Consider the following 21,087-nt stretch of genomic DNA (forward strand, 5'->3'; position numbering starts at 1 on the left):
CCACGGCCCGCTGAAGTGAGTGATCAGGCAGCTGAAGGGATGTGAACGAGCCGCCTCGAGCTCCAACGGCACGGCTAACGTGGACCAAGGTGTAGATGTGAGCTGACGGGGACTCGCAGGGTTCAGAGCGGAGACACTTGACAGTTTGTTGGAGGACATGAAGTGCTCACTTAGCTCCGTCAGTCTGTGGCTCTATTCCGTTGGGAAACATTCATGTGGTGTTGAAGTGTCTCGTTCTGTGCAACCTCCAAGCTGCATGAAGCAAGACGTGTGTGCAACACTGTGATCGCAGCTACCTGTCTGCACACGGGAAGTATCACAACGTGAAATTGAGTTAGAGGACGACAGTGAGGAAGTGATCTGTCCAACAGTTGTTGTCGTCTCCTTGATTTCCTTATGTTTGAGTCATTATGGGCTGGCAGAGTGCAGTGCACATGACCGTGAACACGTGCGTACAAGGAATAGTTCCACATGTTAGAAAGGAAATCAGGTTTGAACGTTAAAGCTTGGCTCGGTCACATCAGCACGAGATTTAAAAAACACGATCCAACAGAAACAGTTTAAACAGAGTGCACGGGCAGTGTGCACGGGCAGAGTGCACGGGCAGTGTGCACGGGCAGAGTGCACGGGCAGAGTGCACGGGCAGAGTGCACGGGCAGTGTGCACGGGCAGAGTGCACGGGCAGTGTGCACGCAGGTGTTTCTATAATACATTACCCTCTCGAGGTTTACGTATCGAGTCAGAACAACGTTAGCTTAGCATAAAGAAGCTGGAAGCAGGGGAGGATTGGTAGCACACACCAACTCTCTCTGATAACATGTTGTGTCTTGTTTTTTATCTGTACAGAAATAAAAAAGGAAATATGTCATGGCAGTTATATTTGACTGATGCTGCAGTTGTGACATGATTCCCCATTCTTCTTCTTTTCATTGAAACTTATATTAAAATGTAACCTGTGATTGTTCGTGAGGATTAAACAGGATTCATATGAAGTGAAGCGTCCCGACTGCAACATGAGTCGAGGAGAAACTAGCTTAGCTTCAGTTTCCTGGAGCTTGAATCCACAAACTCAAGTTGTTTTCATCACAACGTCACGTCAGCAGTTTGTTTGCAGTGTTTGTCGTCGACCCCTGACCTCGTGCTGAGGAGGACGATAGAGGACGTGACGCATGTTGCCACTGACAGCTAGCCGCTGTTAGCTGCAGAGAATTCAAACTGATAACTCGCTTGTGTATCTTCGTGTATTCAGACTCTTAAACTGAAGCTTTGAGATCTCATCGCTTCACGCTGTTAGCGGAGGTGTCTCACTGTGTTTACGCTGCAGACACTAAAGCCAATTATATGATAATGAGTTGCTGCTGATATTCCTGTGTTTGAGTGACAGGCGGCTGCAGAGTAATCACATTACTTATCGGATCAGTGCTCAGTTCTCTCCTGAGAACTACACGCTGATGGAAGCAGAGAGGATCCGTGAGAAGCCGTTAGTCTCAGCCAATCAAACGGTTTCATTTCAGACAAATGACATCACAGCGTGAAAACACCTTTATTTAAGTGAAAGTATTATCATCAAAAGTACAAATAGTAAAATACTCATTCTACCCATTTCATAATACATATTATATTATTGGATCATAATTATTGATGCATCGTGTTTAATGCTGGTAAAAAACTATATATAGTATAAAAGTTTTAACTTCACCTATAATATTAATAATGATAATAATAATAATTATTATTATCATTATTATTATTATTATCATTATTATTATTATTATTGATTTTATTTTGTATTTTTAATCTGAATTTGAAGCTGTAAAATGAATGTAGTTCAGTAAATAGTTCATTGTTTGCCTAAAGTAAAATACTCTTAAAGTTGTACTGCAGTACTTGATACTTGAGTAAATATACAAAGTTACAGCGAAACGATAACAAACATCTTTTACAAACAAAGACTGTTGGGCGGAAATGTTTCAGTGAAAAAGTGTTTGACTTCAAGGAAACACAAATATTTAAGACAAACTTCTGGAAGACTCGTGTTTAACTGTCACTTAACTGTAATTACACCATCGACTCCAAACACCCCAAACACAGAGCCCCCCCCACTCAGAGGCGAGAGTGTTCATCTCTGCCTGTAAATCTGTTGACGCACTGGAGCCGCGTGCAGCTGATGTGCCCAACATCTGCGGCCTGGACAGTAGACCCGGATTAGGAGAAGCACAGAGTTGGGCAGCACGCTCTTTTAATCCCTTCACAGACTGACAGAAGTACCACACACACACACACACACACACACACACACACACACACACACACACACGGGGATGTGTCTTTGAAGTAATCCAGGGAGATTGAGGACAGCCTGGGTGCTGAGGTCAGAAGGACGCGGTGCTGCACAGGAGCTGCGCTGACGCAGGGTGTTGGGTGCTCATGTGGAAATTTCCATTGGCGCAGCGTTTCATTGTTGGGGGGTGAACAGTGAGTGAGGGGCAGCGGCCGCAGCGAGCCCTGCCAGCCCGGAGTCACTCAGGCCGATGCAGAGCTCCCGGAGAGAACTGCACTTTGATCACTGGTGAGAACTGTACTGTGATCACTGGTGAGAGAACTGCACTGTGATCACTAGTGAGAGAACTGTACTGTGATCACTGGTGAGAGAACTGTACTGTGATCACTGGTGAGAGAATTGTACTGTGATCACTGGTGAGAGAACTGTACTGTGATCACTGGTGAGAGAACTGTACTGTGATCACTAGTGAGAGAACTGTACTGTGATCACTGGTGAGAGAACTGTACTGTGATCACTGGTGAGAGAACTGTACTGTGATCACTGGTGAGAGAACTGTACTGTGATCACTGGTGAGAGAACTGTACTGTGATCACTGGTGAGAACTGTACTGTGATCACTAGTGAGAGAACTGTACTGTGATCACTGGTGAGAGAACTGTACTGTGATCACTAGTGAGAGAACTGTACTGTGATCACTGGTGAGAGAACTGTACTGTGATCACTGGTGAGAGAACTGTACTGTGATCACTAGTGAGAGAACTGTACTGTGATCACTGGTGAGAGAACTGTACTGTGATCACTAGTGAGAGAACTGTACTGTGATCACTAGTGAGAGAACTGTACTGTGATCACTAGTGAGAACTGTACTGTGATCACTGGTGAGAGAACTGTACTGTGATCACTGGTGAGAGAACTGTACTGTGATCACTAGTGAGAACTGTACTGTGATCACTGGTGAGAGAACTGTACTGTGATCACTGGTGAGAGAACTGTACTGTGATCACTGGTGAGAGAACTGTACTGTGATCACTAGTGAGAGAACTGTACTGTGATCACTAGTGAGAGAACTGTACTGTGATCACTAGTGAGAACTGTACTGTGATCACTGGTGAGAGAACTGTACTGTGATCACTGGTGAGAGAACTGTACTGTGATCACTGGTGAGAGAACTGTACTGTGATCACTAGTGAGAGAACTGTACTGTGATCACTGGTGAGAGAACTGTACTGTGATCACTGGTGAGAGAACTGTACTGTGATCACTAGTGAGAGAACTGTACTGTGATCACTAGTGAGAACTGTACTGTGATCACTAGTGAGAGAACTGTACTGTGATCACTGGTGAGAGAACTGTACTGTGATCACTAGTGAGAGAACTGTACTGTGATCACTGGTGAGAGAACTGTACTGTGATCACTGGTGAGAGAACTGTACTGTGATCACTAGTGAGAGAACTGTACTGTGATCACTGGTGAGAGAACTGTACTGTGATCACTAGTGAGAGAACTGTACTGTGATCACTGGTGAGAGAACTGTACTGTGATCACTAGTGAGAGAACTGTACTGTGATCACTGGTGAGAGAACTGTACTGTGATCACTAGTGAGAGAACTGTACTGTGATCACTGGTGAGAGAACTGTACTGTGATCACTGGTGAGAGAACTGTACTGTGATCACTAGTGAGAGAACTGTACTGTGATCACTAGTGAGAGAACTGTACTGTGATCACTGGTGAGAGAACTGTACTGTGATCACTAGTGAGAACTGTACTGTGATCACTGGTGAGAGAACTGTACTGTGATCACTGGTGAGAGAACTGTACTGTGATCACTAGTGAGAGAACTGTACTGTGATCACTGGTGAGAGAACTGTACTGTGATCACTAGTGAGAGAACTGTACTGTGATCACTGGTGAGAGAACTGTACTGTGATCACTAGTGAGAGAACTGTACTGTGATCACTAGTGAGAACTGTACTGTGATCACTGGTGAGAGAATTGTACTGTGATCACTGGTGAGAACTGTACTGTGATCACTAGTGAGAGAACTGTACTGTGATCACTGGTGAGAGAACTGTACTGTGATCACTGGTGAGAGAACTGTACTGTGATCACTGGTGAGAGAACTGTACTGTGATCACTGGTGAGAGAACTGTACTGTGATCACTGGTGAGAGAACTGTACTGTGATCACTGGTGAGAGAACTGTACTGTGATCACTGGTGAGAGAACTGTACTGTGATCACTAGTGAGAACTGTACTGTGATCACTGGTGAGAACTGTACTGTGATCACTAGTGAGAGAACTGTACTGTGATCACTGGTGAGAGAACTGTACTGTGATCACTAGTGAGAGAACTGTACTGTGATCACTGGTGAGAGAACTGTACTGTGATCACTGGTGAGAGAACTGTACTGTGATCACTGGTGAGAGAACTGTACTGTGATCACTAGTGAGAGAACTGTACTGTGATCACTAGTGAGAGAACTGTACTGTGATCACTGGTGAGAGAACTGTACTGTGATCACTGGTGAGAGAACTGTACTGTGATCACTGGTGAGAGAACTGTACTGTGATCACTGGTGAGAGAACTGTACTGTGATCACTGGTGAGAGAACTGTACTGTGATCACTGGTGAGAGAACTGTACTGTGATCACTGGTGAGAGAACTGTACTGTGATCACTAGTGAGAGAACTGTACTGTGATCACTGGTGAGAGAACTGTACTGTGATCACTGGTGAGAGAACTGTACTGTGATCACTGGTGAGAGAACTGTACTGTGATCACTGGTGAGAGAACTGTACTGTGATCACTAGTGAGAGAACTGTACTGTGATCACTGGTGAGAACTGTACTGTGATCACTGGTGAGAGAACTGGTGGTGTTGTGTAGATGTGTAGATGTGTTGTTGTGTAGTTGTGTAGGCGTGTAGATGTGTTGTTGTGTAGATGTGTAGACGTGTTGTTGTGTAGTTGTGTAGATGTGGTGTTGTGTAGATATGTAGACGTGTTGTTGTGTAGTTGTGTAGGCGTGTAGATGTGGTGGTGTTGTGTAGATGTGTAGATGTGGTGTTGTGTAGATGTGTTGTGTTGTTGTGTAGTTGTGTAGGCGTTGTAGATGTGTAGATTTGTTGTTGTGTAGATGTGGTGTTGTGTTGTGTAGATGTGTAGATTTGTTGTTGTGTAGATGTGGAGTTGTGTAGATTTGTTGTTGTGTAGATGTGTTGTTGTGTAGTTGTGTAGATGTGTTGTTGTGTAGATGTGGTGTTGTGTAGATTTGTTGTTGTGTAGATGTGTTGTTGTGTAGTTGTGTAGGCGTGTAGATGTGTTGTTGTGTAGTTGTGTAGATTTGTTGTTGTGTAGATGTGTTGTGTAGTTGTGTAGATTTGTTGTTGTGTAGATGTTGTGTAGATGTGTAGATGTGTTGTTGTGTAGTTGTGTAGATTTGTTGTTGTGTAGATGTGTAGATTTGTTGTTGTGTAGATGTGTTGTTGTGTAGGCGTGTAGATGTGGTGTTGTGTAGATTTGTTGTTGTGTAGATGTGTTGTTGTGTAGTTGTGTAGGCGTGTAGATGTGGTGTTGTGTAGATGTGTTGTTGTGTAGATGTGTAGCTGTGTTGTTGTGTTGTTGTGTAGATGTGTTGTTGTGTAGTTGTGTAGGCGTGTAGATGTGGTGTTGTGTAGATGTGTTGTTGTGTAGTTGTGTAGATTTGTTGTTGTGTAGATGTGTTGTTGTGTAGTTGTGTAGGCGTGTAGATGTGGTGTTGTGTAGATGTAGTTGTGTAGATTTGTTGTTGTGTAGATGTGTTGTGTAGTTGTGTAGGCGTGTAGATGTTGCTCTTTCCTCATTCAGAGCTAGAAAACCTGTGAGAAGCAATATTTATATTGAAGGTCGTCTCATCATCACTTCTTCTGCGACCTTGTGTCTGCCCTCAGACTCGCCTTCATCATGTTTGCGTCTGCATGTCAGCGGCTGATACGCGGCTGCGTGGTCACGGTGACACTGACGGTGTGTCTGCAACCTTTGTTTATATTTTTGCACGCTGCGTATTTATACTTAAGTAGTGTTTGCATCCGGATGATCTGCTACAGACAGCATGTTCTGGAGATACAATCAAAGCTTCACTGACTGCATCATCCCTCATGTCCTCAGGGCTGAAGTTCAGGTCAGCTGGGGGGGGGGGGTGGTGGACGAGGTATTGTCTGCAGCCATGTTTGTTCTAAAACAGGATCTGAATCTGATGTTCTGCAATGACGGCTCAGTGGGCGCTGCAGCAGGAGGATTTTTGATACCGGTGGTGCTTTAGTATTTGCATGTTGCAGCTGACGTCCTCCTTGTTGCCCCATCTCGTCTGGATGTGGTGCAAACTGAAAGCACACACTTCATGCTACTGTGCCGCCACACAAAGCTGCACTGTAGTAAATCTACTGACTGAACATGCACACTATGCTGAACGCTGCAGAACCATGTGGTCTACAGAGAATGTGTGTGAGGAAGAGAAGCCAACGTCTTTATTTAACCATTCAGTCATTTATTATTCATCTGCGTGTCAGGCCAAACATTCGTCCCCTCCCACTCGGGATTACAACACACAACATCTTCAAGTCTTGCACATACAAAGCATGTGGAGCGGGAAGAGAGGAAACGGCACACGCATGAATACGTCCAAAGTTGTTGCTTTTAAAAGTAGTTCTGCGGGACACATGGCAGTCCACCAACACATGAGCTGCACACGATGTTTCAGGCTCCACACATCCACATCTATGGTCCCCTGCTGGCCTCTTCATCCTTCACCTGCTGTACTCTTCATCCTTCTTCATCCTTCACCTGCAGGCCTCTTCATCCTTCACCTGCTGTACTCAACGCATCAGCAGCTGCTTTAACTGATGCTGATCACAGTGAAGGGGTTAGGATTTAAACGTACATCAAGGACTAGTTATGTGTCTGTAGTAAACTCGCATCATGTGTTGCGACACATCCGCTGGATGGAGAGAAGACGAGCAGGTGACGTTCTGATATTTCGGTCTCGTGGTTCCGTTAGGTTTGTGTAAAAACTGTCAATGAAACACAATCCGGATTAAACATCAGCTCGACATACAGAGACGTCTGTAGCTCCATCGATCGACACGTCGGTGAAGAAGTATTCAGATCCTTTAAAGTAGAAATACTACATTCCTAGTAAAAGTCCTGCATGAAAACTCCTCCTGAAGAACTGCTTTAGCTCCTCCCACTGATGTGTTGTTAACATGACGACGTTGGATCAAAGTGTTCAGACTCTTTCCTCTGATCTTTGAAGTTTGGTAAGATGTTGCATCATCATTATTATTATGATGAGAAGTTTAGAAGGGAAATCCATATTTGTTGGAGCTTTAACAACTGTGAACATCTGAAGTGTGACGTCGACACTGGTCGGGTCTTTAACTAAGAGCTTCATCTGAAAAGTTACTCAAAGCTGTCAGATAAATGTAGAGGAGTACGAATATTAAGTAGTACAAAATGGAAGTACTCAAGTAAAGTAGAAGTACCTAAAACTTGTACTTCACTACAGTAGTAGAGTAAATGTACTTCGTTACCTTCCAGCACCTCGGCTGCTCCGCTCCTGAACTGATGCACGTTTCTCTGCCACCTGTCCTGCACGAGCAGCGTCTCAAAACATTCTCAATTACGTTTGGAGGGAAATAGATTTGTTCCCGCTTTACATTTGGATTAAGTCTCTTATCAAAGTCCAGGACGTCCGGGTCAACCAACACGTGATTCCCCCCTCGAGGATGTTGACCTACTTTGATAATAAACTTATTTTAAGCCCAACCATGATCATCCACTGAACCTAAACAAGTAGTTTTGTTGTGTTGACCACGTGTTTAAAGCTGTGATTTTGCGACAGTTTACTTGCTGACTTGCAGCTCAACGTGTGGAGGATCTGAGTTCTGCCTCACAGCTGCTGACACATGAAGCCGGCGCTGCTCGCTGAGCTTCAGTGTGAGTCAGCCTGCAGTGGAAACAGCTCCTGCGATGCCCGGCGGCCGCGGCAGCACTTCACTGAATGAAAAGACTGTTATGCAATGTGGCTTTCTGTGTGGCTGATCTTGTGTTAGTAGGCTAGAGGTCAAAGGTCAACACATTGCCACCAAGTGTGTGTGTGGGTGTGTGTGTGTGTGTGTGTGACACTCTTCGAGCTCTAATATAATAGAGCGGCTCAGATTGAGCTCTGGAAGATTGCGAGTGTCAACCAGCAGGATTTGGGGAAGTTATTTGCTTCCCTTCTTATTATTGTGCAACTTTCTTTTTGTAAAATGCATCGTATTGCAAATGAGATACCGGGGAACGCTTTCCTCACTTCTGTTGCAAAGCAGCTCCAAACACAGGCAGGAGGAGGTGTCTCTCAGAAACATTGTGCTTTTTATTGTGCTGACTGTTGGTCTGGAAAGTCATTTAAAAAGTAAACAGATAAATGTTTATTGGGCTGTAAAGGCCGCTCCTTCACGGGGCTATAATGAGTCTAAACTCCTCCGTCAGAGTCCGTCAGACTTCCTCAGATCTCTGGCAGTTTACAGGAACATTAGATTGTTTATCGTGCTGAGGATCCAGTTTGACGTGTGTCGCGTGTTTCTGTTGTGTCAACACTATCCGACTCTCACGGTGTGCAGGTTTTAGATTTATGAAATATTACTGTGTGTGCTAAACACGGAGTCAAAGTTAGAAAGCGTCTCTTTTTAAAGATGGTATTTGTGTATCTTTGATGCGTAACACTCCGTGTGGGCGGACTCATCTTCTCTTTCAACTTGTGAATTTTAATGTTGGAAATGTGTTTTCCTGGTTCTTTGTATCGTCACTAAAGCTGAAGGTTTATTTAAAGAAGTTAACAATGGGTGATTAAAGCATGTACAAACACAAAACAGGATGTTTTCACAAAGTCATTTTAACCGATAAGGTGAGTTTATTTATAACCTACAGCTAATTTAAGGTGCTTTACTTAAGTATTCACATACAAAACAAATTAAACGGAAATAAGACAAAAGAAAGAGAATTAAAAATCAACTTCGGAAAAACTGTAGATTCTGTAAGAGGTGCAGATAATAATAATAATAATAATATGGAAATATAACATCAGGTTTTATTAAGACTGTCACTTTAGAAAGAAGTAAAAGGCCGGCTCATTTCAACACACTAGCTAGTTAGCTAACTTTATCTAACGTTAGCCAACTTTATCTAAAGTTAACTAATGTTATCTAAAGTTAGCTAATGTTTAGCTAATGTTAGATAACGTTAGCCAACTTTATATAACGTTAGCTAATGTTTAGCTAATGTTAGATAACGTTAGCTAACTTTATCTAACGTTAACTAATGTTAGCTAACATTATCTAACGTTAGCTAACTTTATCTAAAGTTAGCTAACATTAGATAATGTTAGCTAACTTTATCTAAAGTTAGCCAAACTAAACTTTATCTGACACTTTAAAGGACCAAACATGCAAAAAGAGAAATAAAATGCAGCGCAGCATTCAAATGTTCGAATGTCCACGTTCTGAACGAAGCTTTGAACTTTTCCGTACACGTTACCTCACAACACGTACATTTCTAGCTGCCATTAGCTCATGCCATCAGATGCTATAGTTACATAAACACACAGGTTGTGGACGTGTTGTACACATGCAGTCAACATGTGAATCTAAAACTCTTCTTCTCTTTCTATTTCCAGCGTGAAGCTGCTGGCTGTGCAGGACCTGCTGGAGCGGGAGGCTCTTGAGAAGGTAAAGTGCAGCTTTGATTTGCAGGATTGTAAATGAGAAGACTCAGAAACTCTCGCTCAGTGTTTCCTATGAACTTGATGTCCCCCCCCCCCCCCCCCCCCCCACACTCTCCCTCTTTGTGTCTCCCGGGTGTAAATGTCTTCTATTTCCAGGCTCCGGTTTGAACTGTGTTAGCGCTCTCCTGCCTTCACTACTATAAATATGACGGGTTGCTATGCGTTTGGAGGGCGTCCTCTCCAGGAGTAATCAGGATACATTGGATTAAGATTTATTTATTTTTATAAAAATGAACTGATCTAATTAATAAGGTGAAATATAGGACAGTATATCTATCACATATTTATGACTTCATCACCATGAGAGTCCATTGAAAGACGATAAATGATCATATTGAATTATTGCCCAGCCTTACTTACGTAATATGCAGTCATTATATTATTATTATTATTATTATTATTATTATTATTATTATTATTATTATTACACTGTACGCTGCTGATCTGATCATGTTCAACATTCCAGTATCTTAAATCTTAATGTTAAAATGTAGTTTACTGTTTTAGAGCAAATCAACATATTTCCTAAAATACCTCCAACTTTTATTCTGACACATTTGATCTTTCTCGCTCTGAATACGTCCACAGCTCACGATGACACGTTCGGCTCAATATCAAAGAAAAGCCAAAAACAAAATGTCTTTAAAGTGAAACTCGTTAAACGTCACATTTAGAGGCCGTGTGAGGCGGGTGCTGAGGAAACAGAAGCATTATTGTGTGAAGAACGCAGCGCAGTCAGACCCGCTCTCTGCGCTGCGTTAATGCACAGAGGTCAGTTTGCATCCCTAAAGGTCAGAGTTCCCGCGCGGCCTACACTCCCCTTTGCACCTGTGCAGTGTCACTTTCTGCGTTGGCCACCAGATGGATGCTTTGGCAGAGAAATCAGAGCCGTGTGCAAAGGGAAGTAGGTCAACAACAGAGTATTTTGGACGGAGAGAGGGAGGTGGTGCGTGCGAGGATGAGTTACCTCTGGACAAGTGGAAGCCCACATTGCAGCGTTCTCACTCCTGCAGCCTCCCACGCTGCTGTTCTGCATGTTCTGCCGTCTCCTTGTTCTCTCCCTGCAGCCGGCCTCGCTGTGCTTCAGCTTCACATTTTGAATAAAGGTCTTTACTTTGTACAGTAAATACTAAATGCTTATGTTTTCCTTGTGGTGTGTTCAGTTCCCCGTCACGTGCACATCTATGGACGTTTTATATTCTCATTTTATTAATTACATTGTTCAAGTTTAATTTAACAGAGTTCATTGACATATTGATACTTGTCATATCTAAAGATTAATATTATTGCTGTTAATGTTAATTATAAATGTTGTTGCCGTTAATATTAACATTTAGTGGAATCATATTGAAATAATGACAACGAAGTTCTCTTGGTCTCGTCGTGCCAAACAGTGGAACGTGTTGAACATCAGTTTGACTGTTTTATGTTTATTTATTAGCAACATCTTAATAAAAACAATCCTAAATCCTTTTCTTTGACTGTAAGGAAGCCCGGAGGGACAATACAGTGACACTCGACCTGAATCCACCAGCGTAATCTAAAACTCCAGCAGCGACTTTATTCCACGTGCAGCAGATTTCACATCTCAGTTCTCATTGAGGTGATGGTGAAGGAGCACGTTGGTGGTCAGTTCCTGCGCCGACGGAAAGAGGAAGACACATTTAACCAATGCACACGTTCTGCAAACGTTCTGCACACGTTCTGCAAACGTTCTGCACACGTTCTGCACACGTTCTGCACACATTCTACAAATGTTCTGCAAATGTTCTGCACACGTTCTGCACACGTTCTGCACACGTTCTGCACACGTTCTGCAAATGTTCTGCAAACATTCTGCACACGTTCTGCAAATGTTCTGCAAACATTCTGCATACGTTCTGCACACGTTCTGCACACGTTCTGCACACGTTCTGCAAATGTTCTGCAAACATTCTGCACACGTTCTGCACACGTTCTGCACACGTTCTGCACACGTTCTGCAAATGTTCTGCAAACATTCTGCACACGTTCTGCAAATGTTCTGCAAACATTCTGCATACGTTCTGCAAACGTTCTGCACACGTTCTGCACACGTTCTGCAAACGTTCTGCACACGTTCTGCACACGTTCTGCACACGTTCTGCAAATGTTCTGCAAACATTCTGCACACGTTCTGCAAATGTTCTGCAAACGTTCTGCACACGTTCTGCAAACGTTCTGCACACGTTCTGCACACGTTCTGCACACGTTCTGCAAACGTTCTGCAAATGTTCTGCAAACGTTCTGCAAATGTTCTGCAAACGTTCTGCACACGTTCTGCACACGTTCTGCACACGTTCTACACACATTCGGCAAATGTTCTGCACACGTTCTGCACACGTTCTGCAAATGTTCTGCAAACATTCTGCACACGTTCTGCACACGTTCTGCACACGTTCTGCAAACGTTCTGCAAATGTTCTGCAAATGTTCTGCACACGTTCTGCACACGTTCTACAAACGTTCTGCAAACGTTCTGAAAACGTTCTGCACACGTTCTGCAAACGTTCTGCACACGTTCTGCACACGTTCTGCACACGTTCTGCATTCATACGTTAGGAAAACATGTTTATAACATATAATATATAACGTAGTGCTTTATCGCATTAACTCCACGACTTCCTTCTCTTTATAGTTTTAGAGACATTTTAAGAATGTTCTGATCATCTGGATAAATATCGTGAACCACAATTATTTAGGCAGCGATGATGTCGACATGAAATTCCCCTGAAGGGACGTTTGGCTGTAAAGCATCTTGTGAGTCACAGCAGACGAAGTGGAGCTGAGACACAAGAACACACTTCATCTGTACAAATGAATATTATAAAACTTTACCCTTCAGGGGCTCCCAACACGGGGCTCCCAACACGGGGCTCCCAACACAGGGGTCCCAACACGGGGGTCCCAACACGGGGCTCCCAACACTCTGGAGTTTTAGATTACGCTGGTGGATTCAGGTCGAGTGTCACTGTATTGTCCCTCCGGGCTTCCTTACAGTCAAAGAAAAGGATTTAGGATTGTTTTTATTAAGATGTTGCTAATAAATAAACATAAAACAGTCAAACTGATGTTCAACACGTTCCACTGTTTGGCACGACGAGACCAAGAGAACTTCGTTGTCATTATTTCAATATGATTCCACTAAATGTTAATATTAACGCCAGCAACATTTATAATTAACATTAACAGCAATAATATTAATCTTTAGATATGACAAGTTCCCCAAAAATGTGGGGTCCCAACACGGGGGTCAGAGAATTGTAATAAACGTTCCTCAAAATAAGAGGAAATAATCTGAACTCATCGTTTGCACAACCTTCCCGCTTCATTATGATTCTGTTATTGTTATGTGTTGAACATAATGTGAATTATTATAAAATGCATCCCTTCACGTTGGTCAGTGAGGCTTTTCCCAAACACCGTGAGAACACTTCCTGTGCACGTGTTGTTGTTGGTCCGTTTCAGACTGTTGTCGTGTCGCTGAGGAACCTTCGTGTCTGAGGTCAGAAGTGAAACTCCATTCATCTCTGAAGAGGTTACAACAGTCTGTTGTAAATATAATAACAATAACTGGACAAATGTCTTCGCTTTCCTCTCACACACACACACACACACACACACACACACTCTCTGTTGTGTGTGTGTGTGTGTGTGGATACTGAGCCTCACTTGGCTCCTCTGAAGGTTCAGTGAGTTCACTGCTTGTTTCTAAACGTCTTCATTTGTCCGCTTCACTTTCTTTTGCTCGCCTGGTTTTAACCTGCAGAATATAAACGAACCTCACAGCTGTTTAACTTGAACCTTTATTAAATCATCATCGTGAGATTAAAGACTCTCAGTAACAGTATAGACGAGCGAAACAGAGACACACTGTACTTTACAAGTCCTTTATTCAGCTCCACACACACACACACACACACACACACACACACACACACACACACACACACACACACACACACACACACACACACACACACACACACACACACACCTGTGTGGTGCTCGTCCAGGTGCGACAGACTCTCCTGCTCGTCCAGGGGGTCCCTGCCTGCTCGCTGCGCCTGCACTTTGGTCCTGACGCTGAATTATGGCTGTTTGGTTGAAGTTGTACTCGTGAGAACATCTTTGTTCACTTTGCAGCCTCGATGTTCTCTGGAGACAGCTGGAGGTAAATCCTGCTTAGTTTCTGAAATTGCTTTTTTATTAATATTGTTGAGTTACTCAGTGAAGCCTGTGAACACAGAACGCTGTTTTATGTGATTGGATATCACGGAGATGCGCCAAAGACTTCAGTCATCAGTGTTGTCTTTGTGCAGAGAGGGCGAACTGTACATCTAGTGTCCAGATATACAAATACCTGACGACGACGTTTAAATACATGGAAGAGCACAAAGTAGTGCCATCAAATTAAACTGTGAAACAAACGAAACTGCATCATAACATTATTTATAATATAATTATGTTTCTCCATTCATTCAAAAAAACAGCATTAAACAGCTGACACAAAGTTACGCTATTTTTTAGGTTTATTTTAAGGATCATTGTAACTTATAATAATAATAATACATTAAAAAAAAACATTGATATATATATATATATATATATATATATATATATATATATATATATATATATATATATATATATAATATATATATATATATATATATAGATATATATATATGATATATATATATATAATGATATATATATATATATATATAATATATCTTATATATATATAATATATATATATATATATACTATATTAATTATATATATATATATATATATATATATATATATATATATATATATATATATATATATATATATATAATATATATATATATATAATATATATAATATATATATATATATATATATATATATATATATATAATTATTTTAATAATTTAAATTATAATTTAAAAAATAATAATAAAAATACAGTGAAACAGATATTTTCTGAGACGGTTCATACTGTGAAAATCTCATACGTACAATCCTAATTTGCATATTGTTCTATAGATATTGTTAAAGTTCTGACTTTAAACATGTTAAAATGTTTTAAATGCATTATTTAATGCTGTGTTCAGTTACTGTGACAAATGAGTCTTTTAAAATCATGAATTACTTAGAGTGTGTGTGTGTGTGTGTGTGTGTGTGTGTGTGTGTGTGTGTGTGTGTGTGTGTGTGTGTGTGTGTGAGAGAGAGAGAGGTTACATTTAGAGGCAGAGAGGAGGAAACCTGAGCTTGTATTTATTCCCTTTCTCCTACTTTATTTACACACCACGACTGGAGCGCCCTCGCTCCGTGATGTCGTCCTCAGACTTCCTGTTTCTCGCTCTGACTGTATTTCTGAGGCTACTTTAGTTCAATGAACTCTGTATTGTTTGACTGTTAAAACTTCTTAATCTGCCCTCGTGTGCTAAAATAAAGTACAACACTCCCTGTGAACCGAGTCGTGTTGGCGTTTAATTATCAGATACCATCAGGAGATATTTTCAAAGTTAAACGATGCGTCGCTTTATCTGTTCGAGCCCCCGGGGGCGTTTCTGTGTTTGCTATACCACGCTTTATCAACTGTCCTTGGATCTGCTGTCTTATAATGCATAGTGTCCATATATCACAGGCATTAACATTTTACTAATGTTTCTCTGAAAGCATTATAACCTCCAGTGAGGAGAAGCGAAGGAAATGTCCTGTTAACATTTTACTTCATTATAATATAATATATATATATTATATATAATATATAATGTTAACACTGAAATGTTCGAGTCATTTATTATTGTTAGTTATTACACTCCTGCTTGTGTGTTGTTTTCACCCAATTACAGAAATAAACCTTATTTCTTCCAAGACGTTGTCATTGTAATACTAAGAAATGACCCCTGATTACTTTGTTACGTCCTGTCGTGTGAGTGGTTTAATTCAGTTTGAATGATCTCTGGTTTCATTAAGATCTAGATGCAGTCGACTCTTAGTACGTACAAACATCTAAGAAGTTTATATTGTAAAAATCCAGCTTCAGGTTAGCTTCAGGCTAGCTTCAGGCTAGCTTCAGGCTAGCTTCAGGTTAGCCTCAGGCTAGCTTCAGGCTAGCTTCAGGTTAGCTTCAGGTTAGCCTTCAGGTTAGCCTCAGGTTAGCTTCAGGCTAGCTTCAGGTTAGCTTCAGGTTAGCTTCAGGCTAGCTTCAGGTTAGCTTCAGGTTAGCCTCAGGTTAGCTTCAGGTTAGCTTCAGGTTAGCCTCAGGTTAGTTTCTGTGTCGCTGTGCGTTAGCATCTGTTTATCTTTGCATCGTAAACTTCTTTTTTTCTTTAAATATATATTTTTGGGGGACTCTGTCAGCCTCCCAGCCCCCTCCTTCCCTACACCAAACCCCTTACTATTATTTGATTAAATTACTTTTTTTATTTATTTATGTTTTTAAATTAAAAAGAACTTATTTATATTATTATTATTATTAATGTATATAATATTGAACTTATTCAGCAACATTATTATTTTTGACATTTATTGACCTATTTATTTGTCTCTCCACAAACACAATACAAAATATAACAAACTCAAATCTGTACCATATTTTAGTTTGTTTCTGTATCTCGTGCAGGAAATGCTAACACAATCAAGGGCTAACTTTAGCTAACAAAGTAATTGTTATATTTGTGTTAGAATAACAAGTCTTACATTGTACAGTGCAGTAGCAGAACATTTAGCTAATAGTCTGAATTGTTTACCTCATAATTATCTTTTAGCTTTTCAGACAGAAGGTCGGTGTGACTTTAGCTCTGTAAACGTACGTTAGCATCGCTAGCTTGATTCTTACTGAAGCTACTTATGAAAAGTCATGTGACTTTGTGAGAGGCCTGTTCTGACTGTGAGGAGGCTTTCAGTCAGCGAGTCTCTTTCTTCATCGTTGAGTCTAAGAGCAGTAAGCAGAACTAAAACTACAATCAACATTTACATCATTCCTGAAATAAAGAAGTGCAACTGACTGAATGTGGTTTCTGTGCAGATGCTGACAAAGTGTCCTCTCTGTCTTCTGCTGCAGTTCTGTGTGGAGTTAAACCAGGGGACGCTGGCCAGTGTGCGGAAGTGGAAATGGCCACGAGGGCTGTGGAAAAGTGTCGTGTCTGAAAAACCCACTGGACACTCCAGCAAGGTACGGCGGCCATTTTAAATACTGACACGCCTTTTTATCAAAGAGTGGAATAACTGTTTGTCTTTGTTCTGGAAACTTACGTGTTTTTATCATCATTTACACATTAAAAGTATCTCTGGAATATATTTATTATTATCATTTACACATTTAACACATTGTACATAACTGAACCTTCAGTGTATAAAATAATACATTAAAATATCCGTTAAAAATATATAAATAGCTTAACAAGGTTTAAAAGGACATTAATATTTAGATGCAGTGTAATTAAATTTGACTTAATTTAAGGGACTTTTTATAAGATTCTTGTCATCTTCTAGGACTGTAACACACTCTTTGTGTAGACGACTTGCAACACGCTTTAAGGTTATACGCCCTCATACTGCAGAAAAGCATCAAATGAATCACGATCAGGAAATGTTTCCACCATTTACATTTCAATAGATTGTTGCTCGTCTCTGTAACACACTGACAAATGGTCAGCAGGTCACATACAGCTGCGTCTGATGCTATAATAAACATATTGCAGTTCAGCGGAGGAACAGCCTTGTGATGCAGTGAAGTGGCCATGAGCTCTTCTTTAGTAAAGGTGATAATATATCTGACTCCATTTCCCATGATCCTCTTGTCCCAGGGAGTGAGCTTCTCCGGCTTTCTGTGGGACTCTTCGTCGGGCATTGAGCTGAAGGACGCTGCGGTGCTGGAGTCTCCTGTTGTCAATGGCAACGGAAACCATCCCACCCCCCGCCCCTACCTGGCTCACTTCTCTGTAAGTGAAGATTTATTAGTGTTTGCTGAAGACAAATATATTCAGAGATAAAACCCAAAGGTGCACGAACCTCACAGAGCGCAGGAGTTGTTAACCCGCATGCTGTCCTGCACTTTCCCCCTGAGGTCGGATCGTACGAGCTGTCGGTGGTGAACGTCCACATGCGGCCCGCAGAGACCAACGGCAAGAACCTGCACACAGAGGAAGCCAAGTGTCCGCACCTCCCCCCCGCCATCCAGGAAACACTCAAAGGTCAGTCCGCCAGGCTGCACCACTAAGTCACTTCTTCTACACGTCACACCACGTGTGACGCGTGTCACACCACGTGTGACGCGTGTCACACCACGTGTGACGCATGTCGTACTGATGTTTTAAATACGACTAAGAGAACTCGTGTTTTCTTCCAGATGAGTTTTAAATCTTCACACGGCGTCGCTTCATATTCTGTTTCAATCATGTGTGTGGACAGAGGAGGCTATTGCACACAATGTCTCCAAGTTATTAATAATAATAACTTGAATGCCAACGTTATGAACGAAGCTTGAAACTATTCGTGACTTTGAGTTAAAGTGAGTGGAGTTGTTGTGATGAAGTGAATTAGTGATGAATCCCCTCGAGCATGAATAATACATCATAACCTTATACATGATCCGTGAGGAACATGCAGAAATAGCATATTGTCAATATCACCGTGCAACAACATGAACCTTTCAACAGTTTTCACAGATAATAAAAAAGTTAAATAAATTCTTAATTGTTAAGAAAGTGATTCTGGAGTCGAGGTTAAGTCTTAAGTCATAAACACAGGAGAGAAACTAATGTAGATCAGACTTTAGTTCACGTGTCAGCGTCCTGATCCTCCTCATCGTTCTGTGCAGGCGAGAAGGAGCTGCTGCTGCTGGGAGACTTTGGCTCCTCTGCTCAGAGCTCAGAGCTGGACATACTGAGGAAGGAGAAGCTCTGCGCCCTGGTGCCCTCCTCCCAGTTCACCAACATCAGCACCCGCTCCCCTCAGGGCACCCGCTGCCTGGACAACATCTGGGTGAGCCGCTCCCTCAAGAAGATCTATTCTGGTAGGTGCACTGTGTGCGTGTTTGAGTCTCAAGTCATTCAAGAAAAGTCAAATCTTGAGTCAAATATTAATCTCTCCTCAAACACACCAGACTCCATTTATAAAAACATCATTTTACCGGCAGAACACAGAATATTCCTTGTTTCTTTGTTTGTGTTATTATGTGACTTTAGTGATTCTGGACTAAACCTTTAAAACACCAAAGTCCCACAATAACACAAACTAACTAACAGAGGCAGCTGTGGACCTGCAGCGCCCGTGTTCTGGGACGTTAAATTACTGTTTCTGTCGATGGAGTCTGGTGTGTTTGAAGAGAGCAGAGCTAACGGCTCCAGTTCCCGTCAGAAAGGTAAAGGGTGAAAATATTCTACATTTAGACTGATATTTTATACATATTTATAAAATACGTCCACTGTTGTACGTTGTTTTGCTTCCTGTCTGTTTCTCCAAACTGCTGTAGATAAACACTGACTGAGGATAAGAACTATCCCTTTCAGTCTGAATCGCACGTCCGACACCACGTGTGGACCGCAGTACAGGACTCCTGCTTTCCTGTATTCATGCTGAATGAAGTCCAGTTGCACTTTCCTGTTGAGTTCATGCTCATGTTCAGCTTGTGTTCATTGTCTAAGTTTCATGCAGTCTCACACGTCCTTGTTTCTTCTCCTCCGACAGGCCACTGCATGGTAGTGCGGGAGGGCCTGACTAACCCCTGGATCCCAGACAACTGGTCCTGGGGCGGTGTGGCGTCGGACCACTGCCCCGTGGTGGCTGAGTTTTACGCACACGTATCCCCGAAGGAGCTGAGCAGGCCCGGTATGGCCGTAGTGGACAGAGGAGACATTATGCCCAAACACGAGCGGTGACAACATCCACGGTCACGCTGAAGACAGCGGAGGACGGTCAGACTTTGTGCCTGCATCCTGCTTTGTCTTAGTTTGCTGCGGAGCGAAGAGATTCCTGATGAATGTGAAGAAGTGCCAAGATTGCCTTTTGGGTTTTCAATTTATCAATGTATAATAGTAACTGGTCATAGAGCCATACCATGTGCAGACTATATATATAATGTTGAAAGAAATGTGCCAAACATTTTCTATATGTATATATAATAAAGAGAAATTGATAGATGTCGTGGCTGTGTCTGACCTCTTTAATGTCAAGAAGTGCGTCTGATCTGAAGCTGAGGCTCCGCCCGTCAGCTGAGAGGGATAACATCAATTACATAAGTGTGCACGTGTGAGCTGCCATCTTCCTCTGTGATGGACGTGAGCAGCCCGGGTACATCATCAGAGCGGCTGCCTCCACTTCACACGGGGCTTTAAAGGCCGTCACTCAATCAGAGCTTTAATATCAAAGATCAGAGAAGTCACTACGAACAGCGACTCAGTCATGAGTTCAGACGTCTTCATTTAAAGGGCAGCGCACCTTTAAGGCCACAGAAATGTGCAACGTGTTTCTCACACGCACACGCGCACGCACACGCACACACATGCACACACACACACACACACACACACACACACGTGTCATTATAGTATGATGCTACTTTATACTTTTACTTCACTTGCCTTTAATAGTGTTCATAAATTAAACTTTACAAGGGCTGAAATAAAGTGTCCGTACCTGATGGTGTGTGTGTGTGTGTGTGTGTGTGTGTGTGTGTGTGTGTGAGAGAGATAAAAGGATCTGCATCTTCACCATGAGGTAAGATCCACCGTACGACACAAACTATTTATGGAACAGATTTTATTGTCAGAGAACAGAGAGAATGTGTTGATTTGTAGAGGAACCCATCCTGAACAATAAGAATGTGCAGCGAGGTTAAAGGGTTATATTTATATATCTGTGTTTGTTAGGGCCAGGTATAACGTCTCAGAAGTATGTAGATATATAAAGATATAATACCTGTTGAACTGTGTGGGGATGGCCACAATGTTAAATATTTAAACTAGTGTCAGATGTGAAGCAAT

At 41.9% G+C, this 21,087-nt stretch overlaps 1 protein-coding gene across 1 annotated transcript in view; it reads left to right on the forward strand.

The window, feature by feature from the left end:
- Window positions 1-20,248, forward strand: part of eepd1 (endonuclease/exonuclease/phosphatase family domain containing 1) — a 23,361-nt gene extending 3,113 nt beyond the window's left edge. Inside the window, exons 3-8 of the mRNA XM_029443758.1 lie at window positions 9,978-10,029; window positions 17,166-17,276; window positions 17,911-18,045; window positions 18,171-18,297; window positions 18,924-19,118; window positions 19,793-20,248. Coding sequence (XP_029299618.1) covers window positions 9,978-10,029; window positions 17,166-17,276; window positions 17,911-18,045; window positions 18,171-18,297; window positions 18,924-19,118; window positions 19,793-19,983 — 811 coding nt within the window. The 3' untranslated portion in view covers window positions 19,984-20,248. The remainder of the gene's footprint in view (window positions 1-9,977; window positions 10,030-17,165; window positions 17,277-17,910; window positions 18,046-18,170; window positions 18,298-18,923; window positions 19,119-19,792) is intronic.
- The last annotated feature ends 839 nt before the right edge of the window (window positions 20,249-21,087 follow it).

This window comes from Cottoperca gobio, chromosome 11 (genome assembly GCF_900634415.1).
Source record: "Cottoperca gobio chromosome 11, fCotGob3.1, whole genome shotgun sequence".
NCBI lineage: Eukaryota > Metazoa > Chordata > Actinopteri > Perciformes > Bovichtidae > Cottoperca > Cottoperca gobio.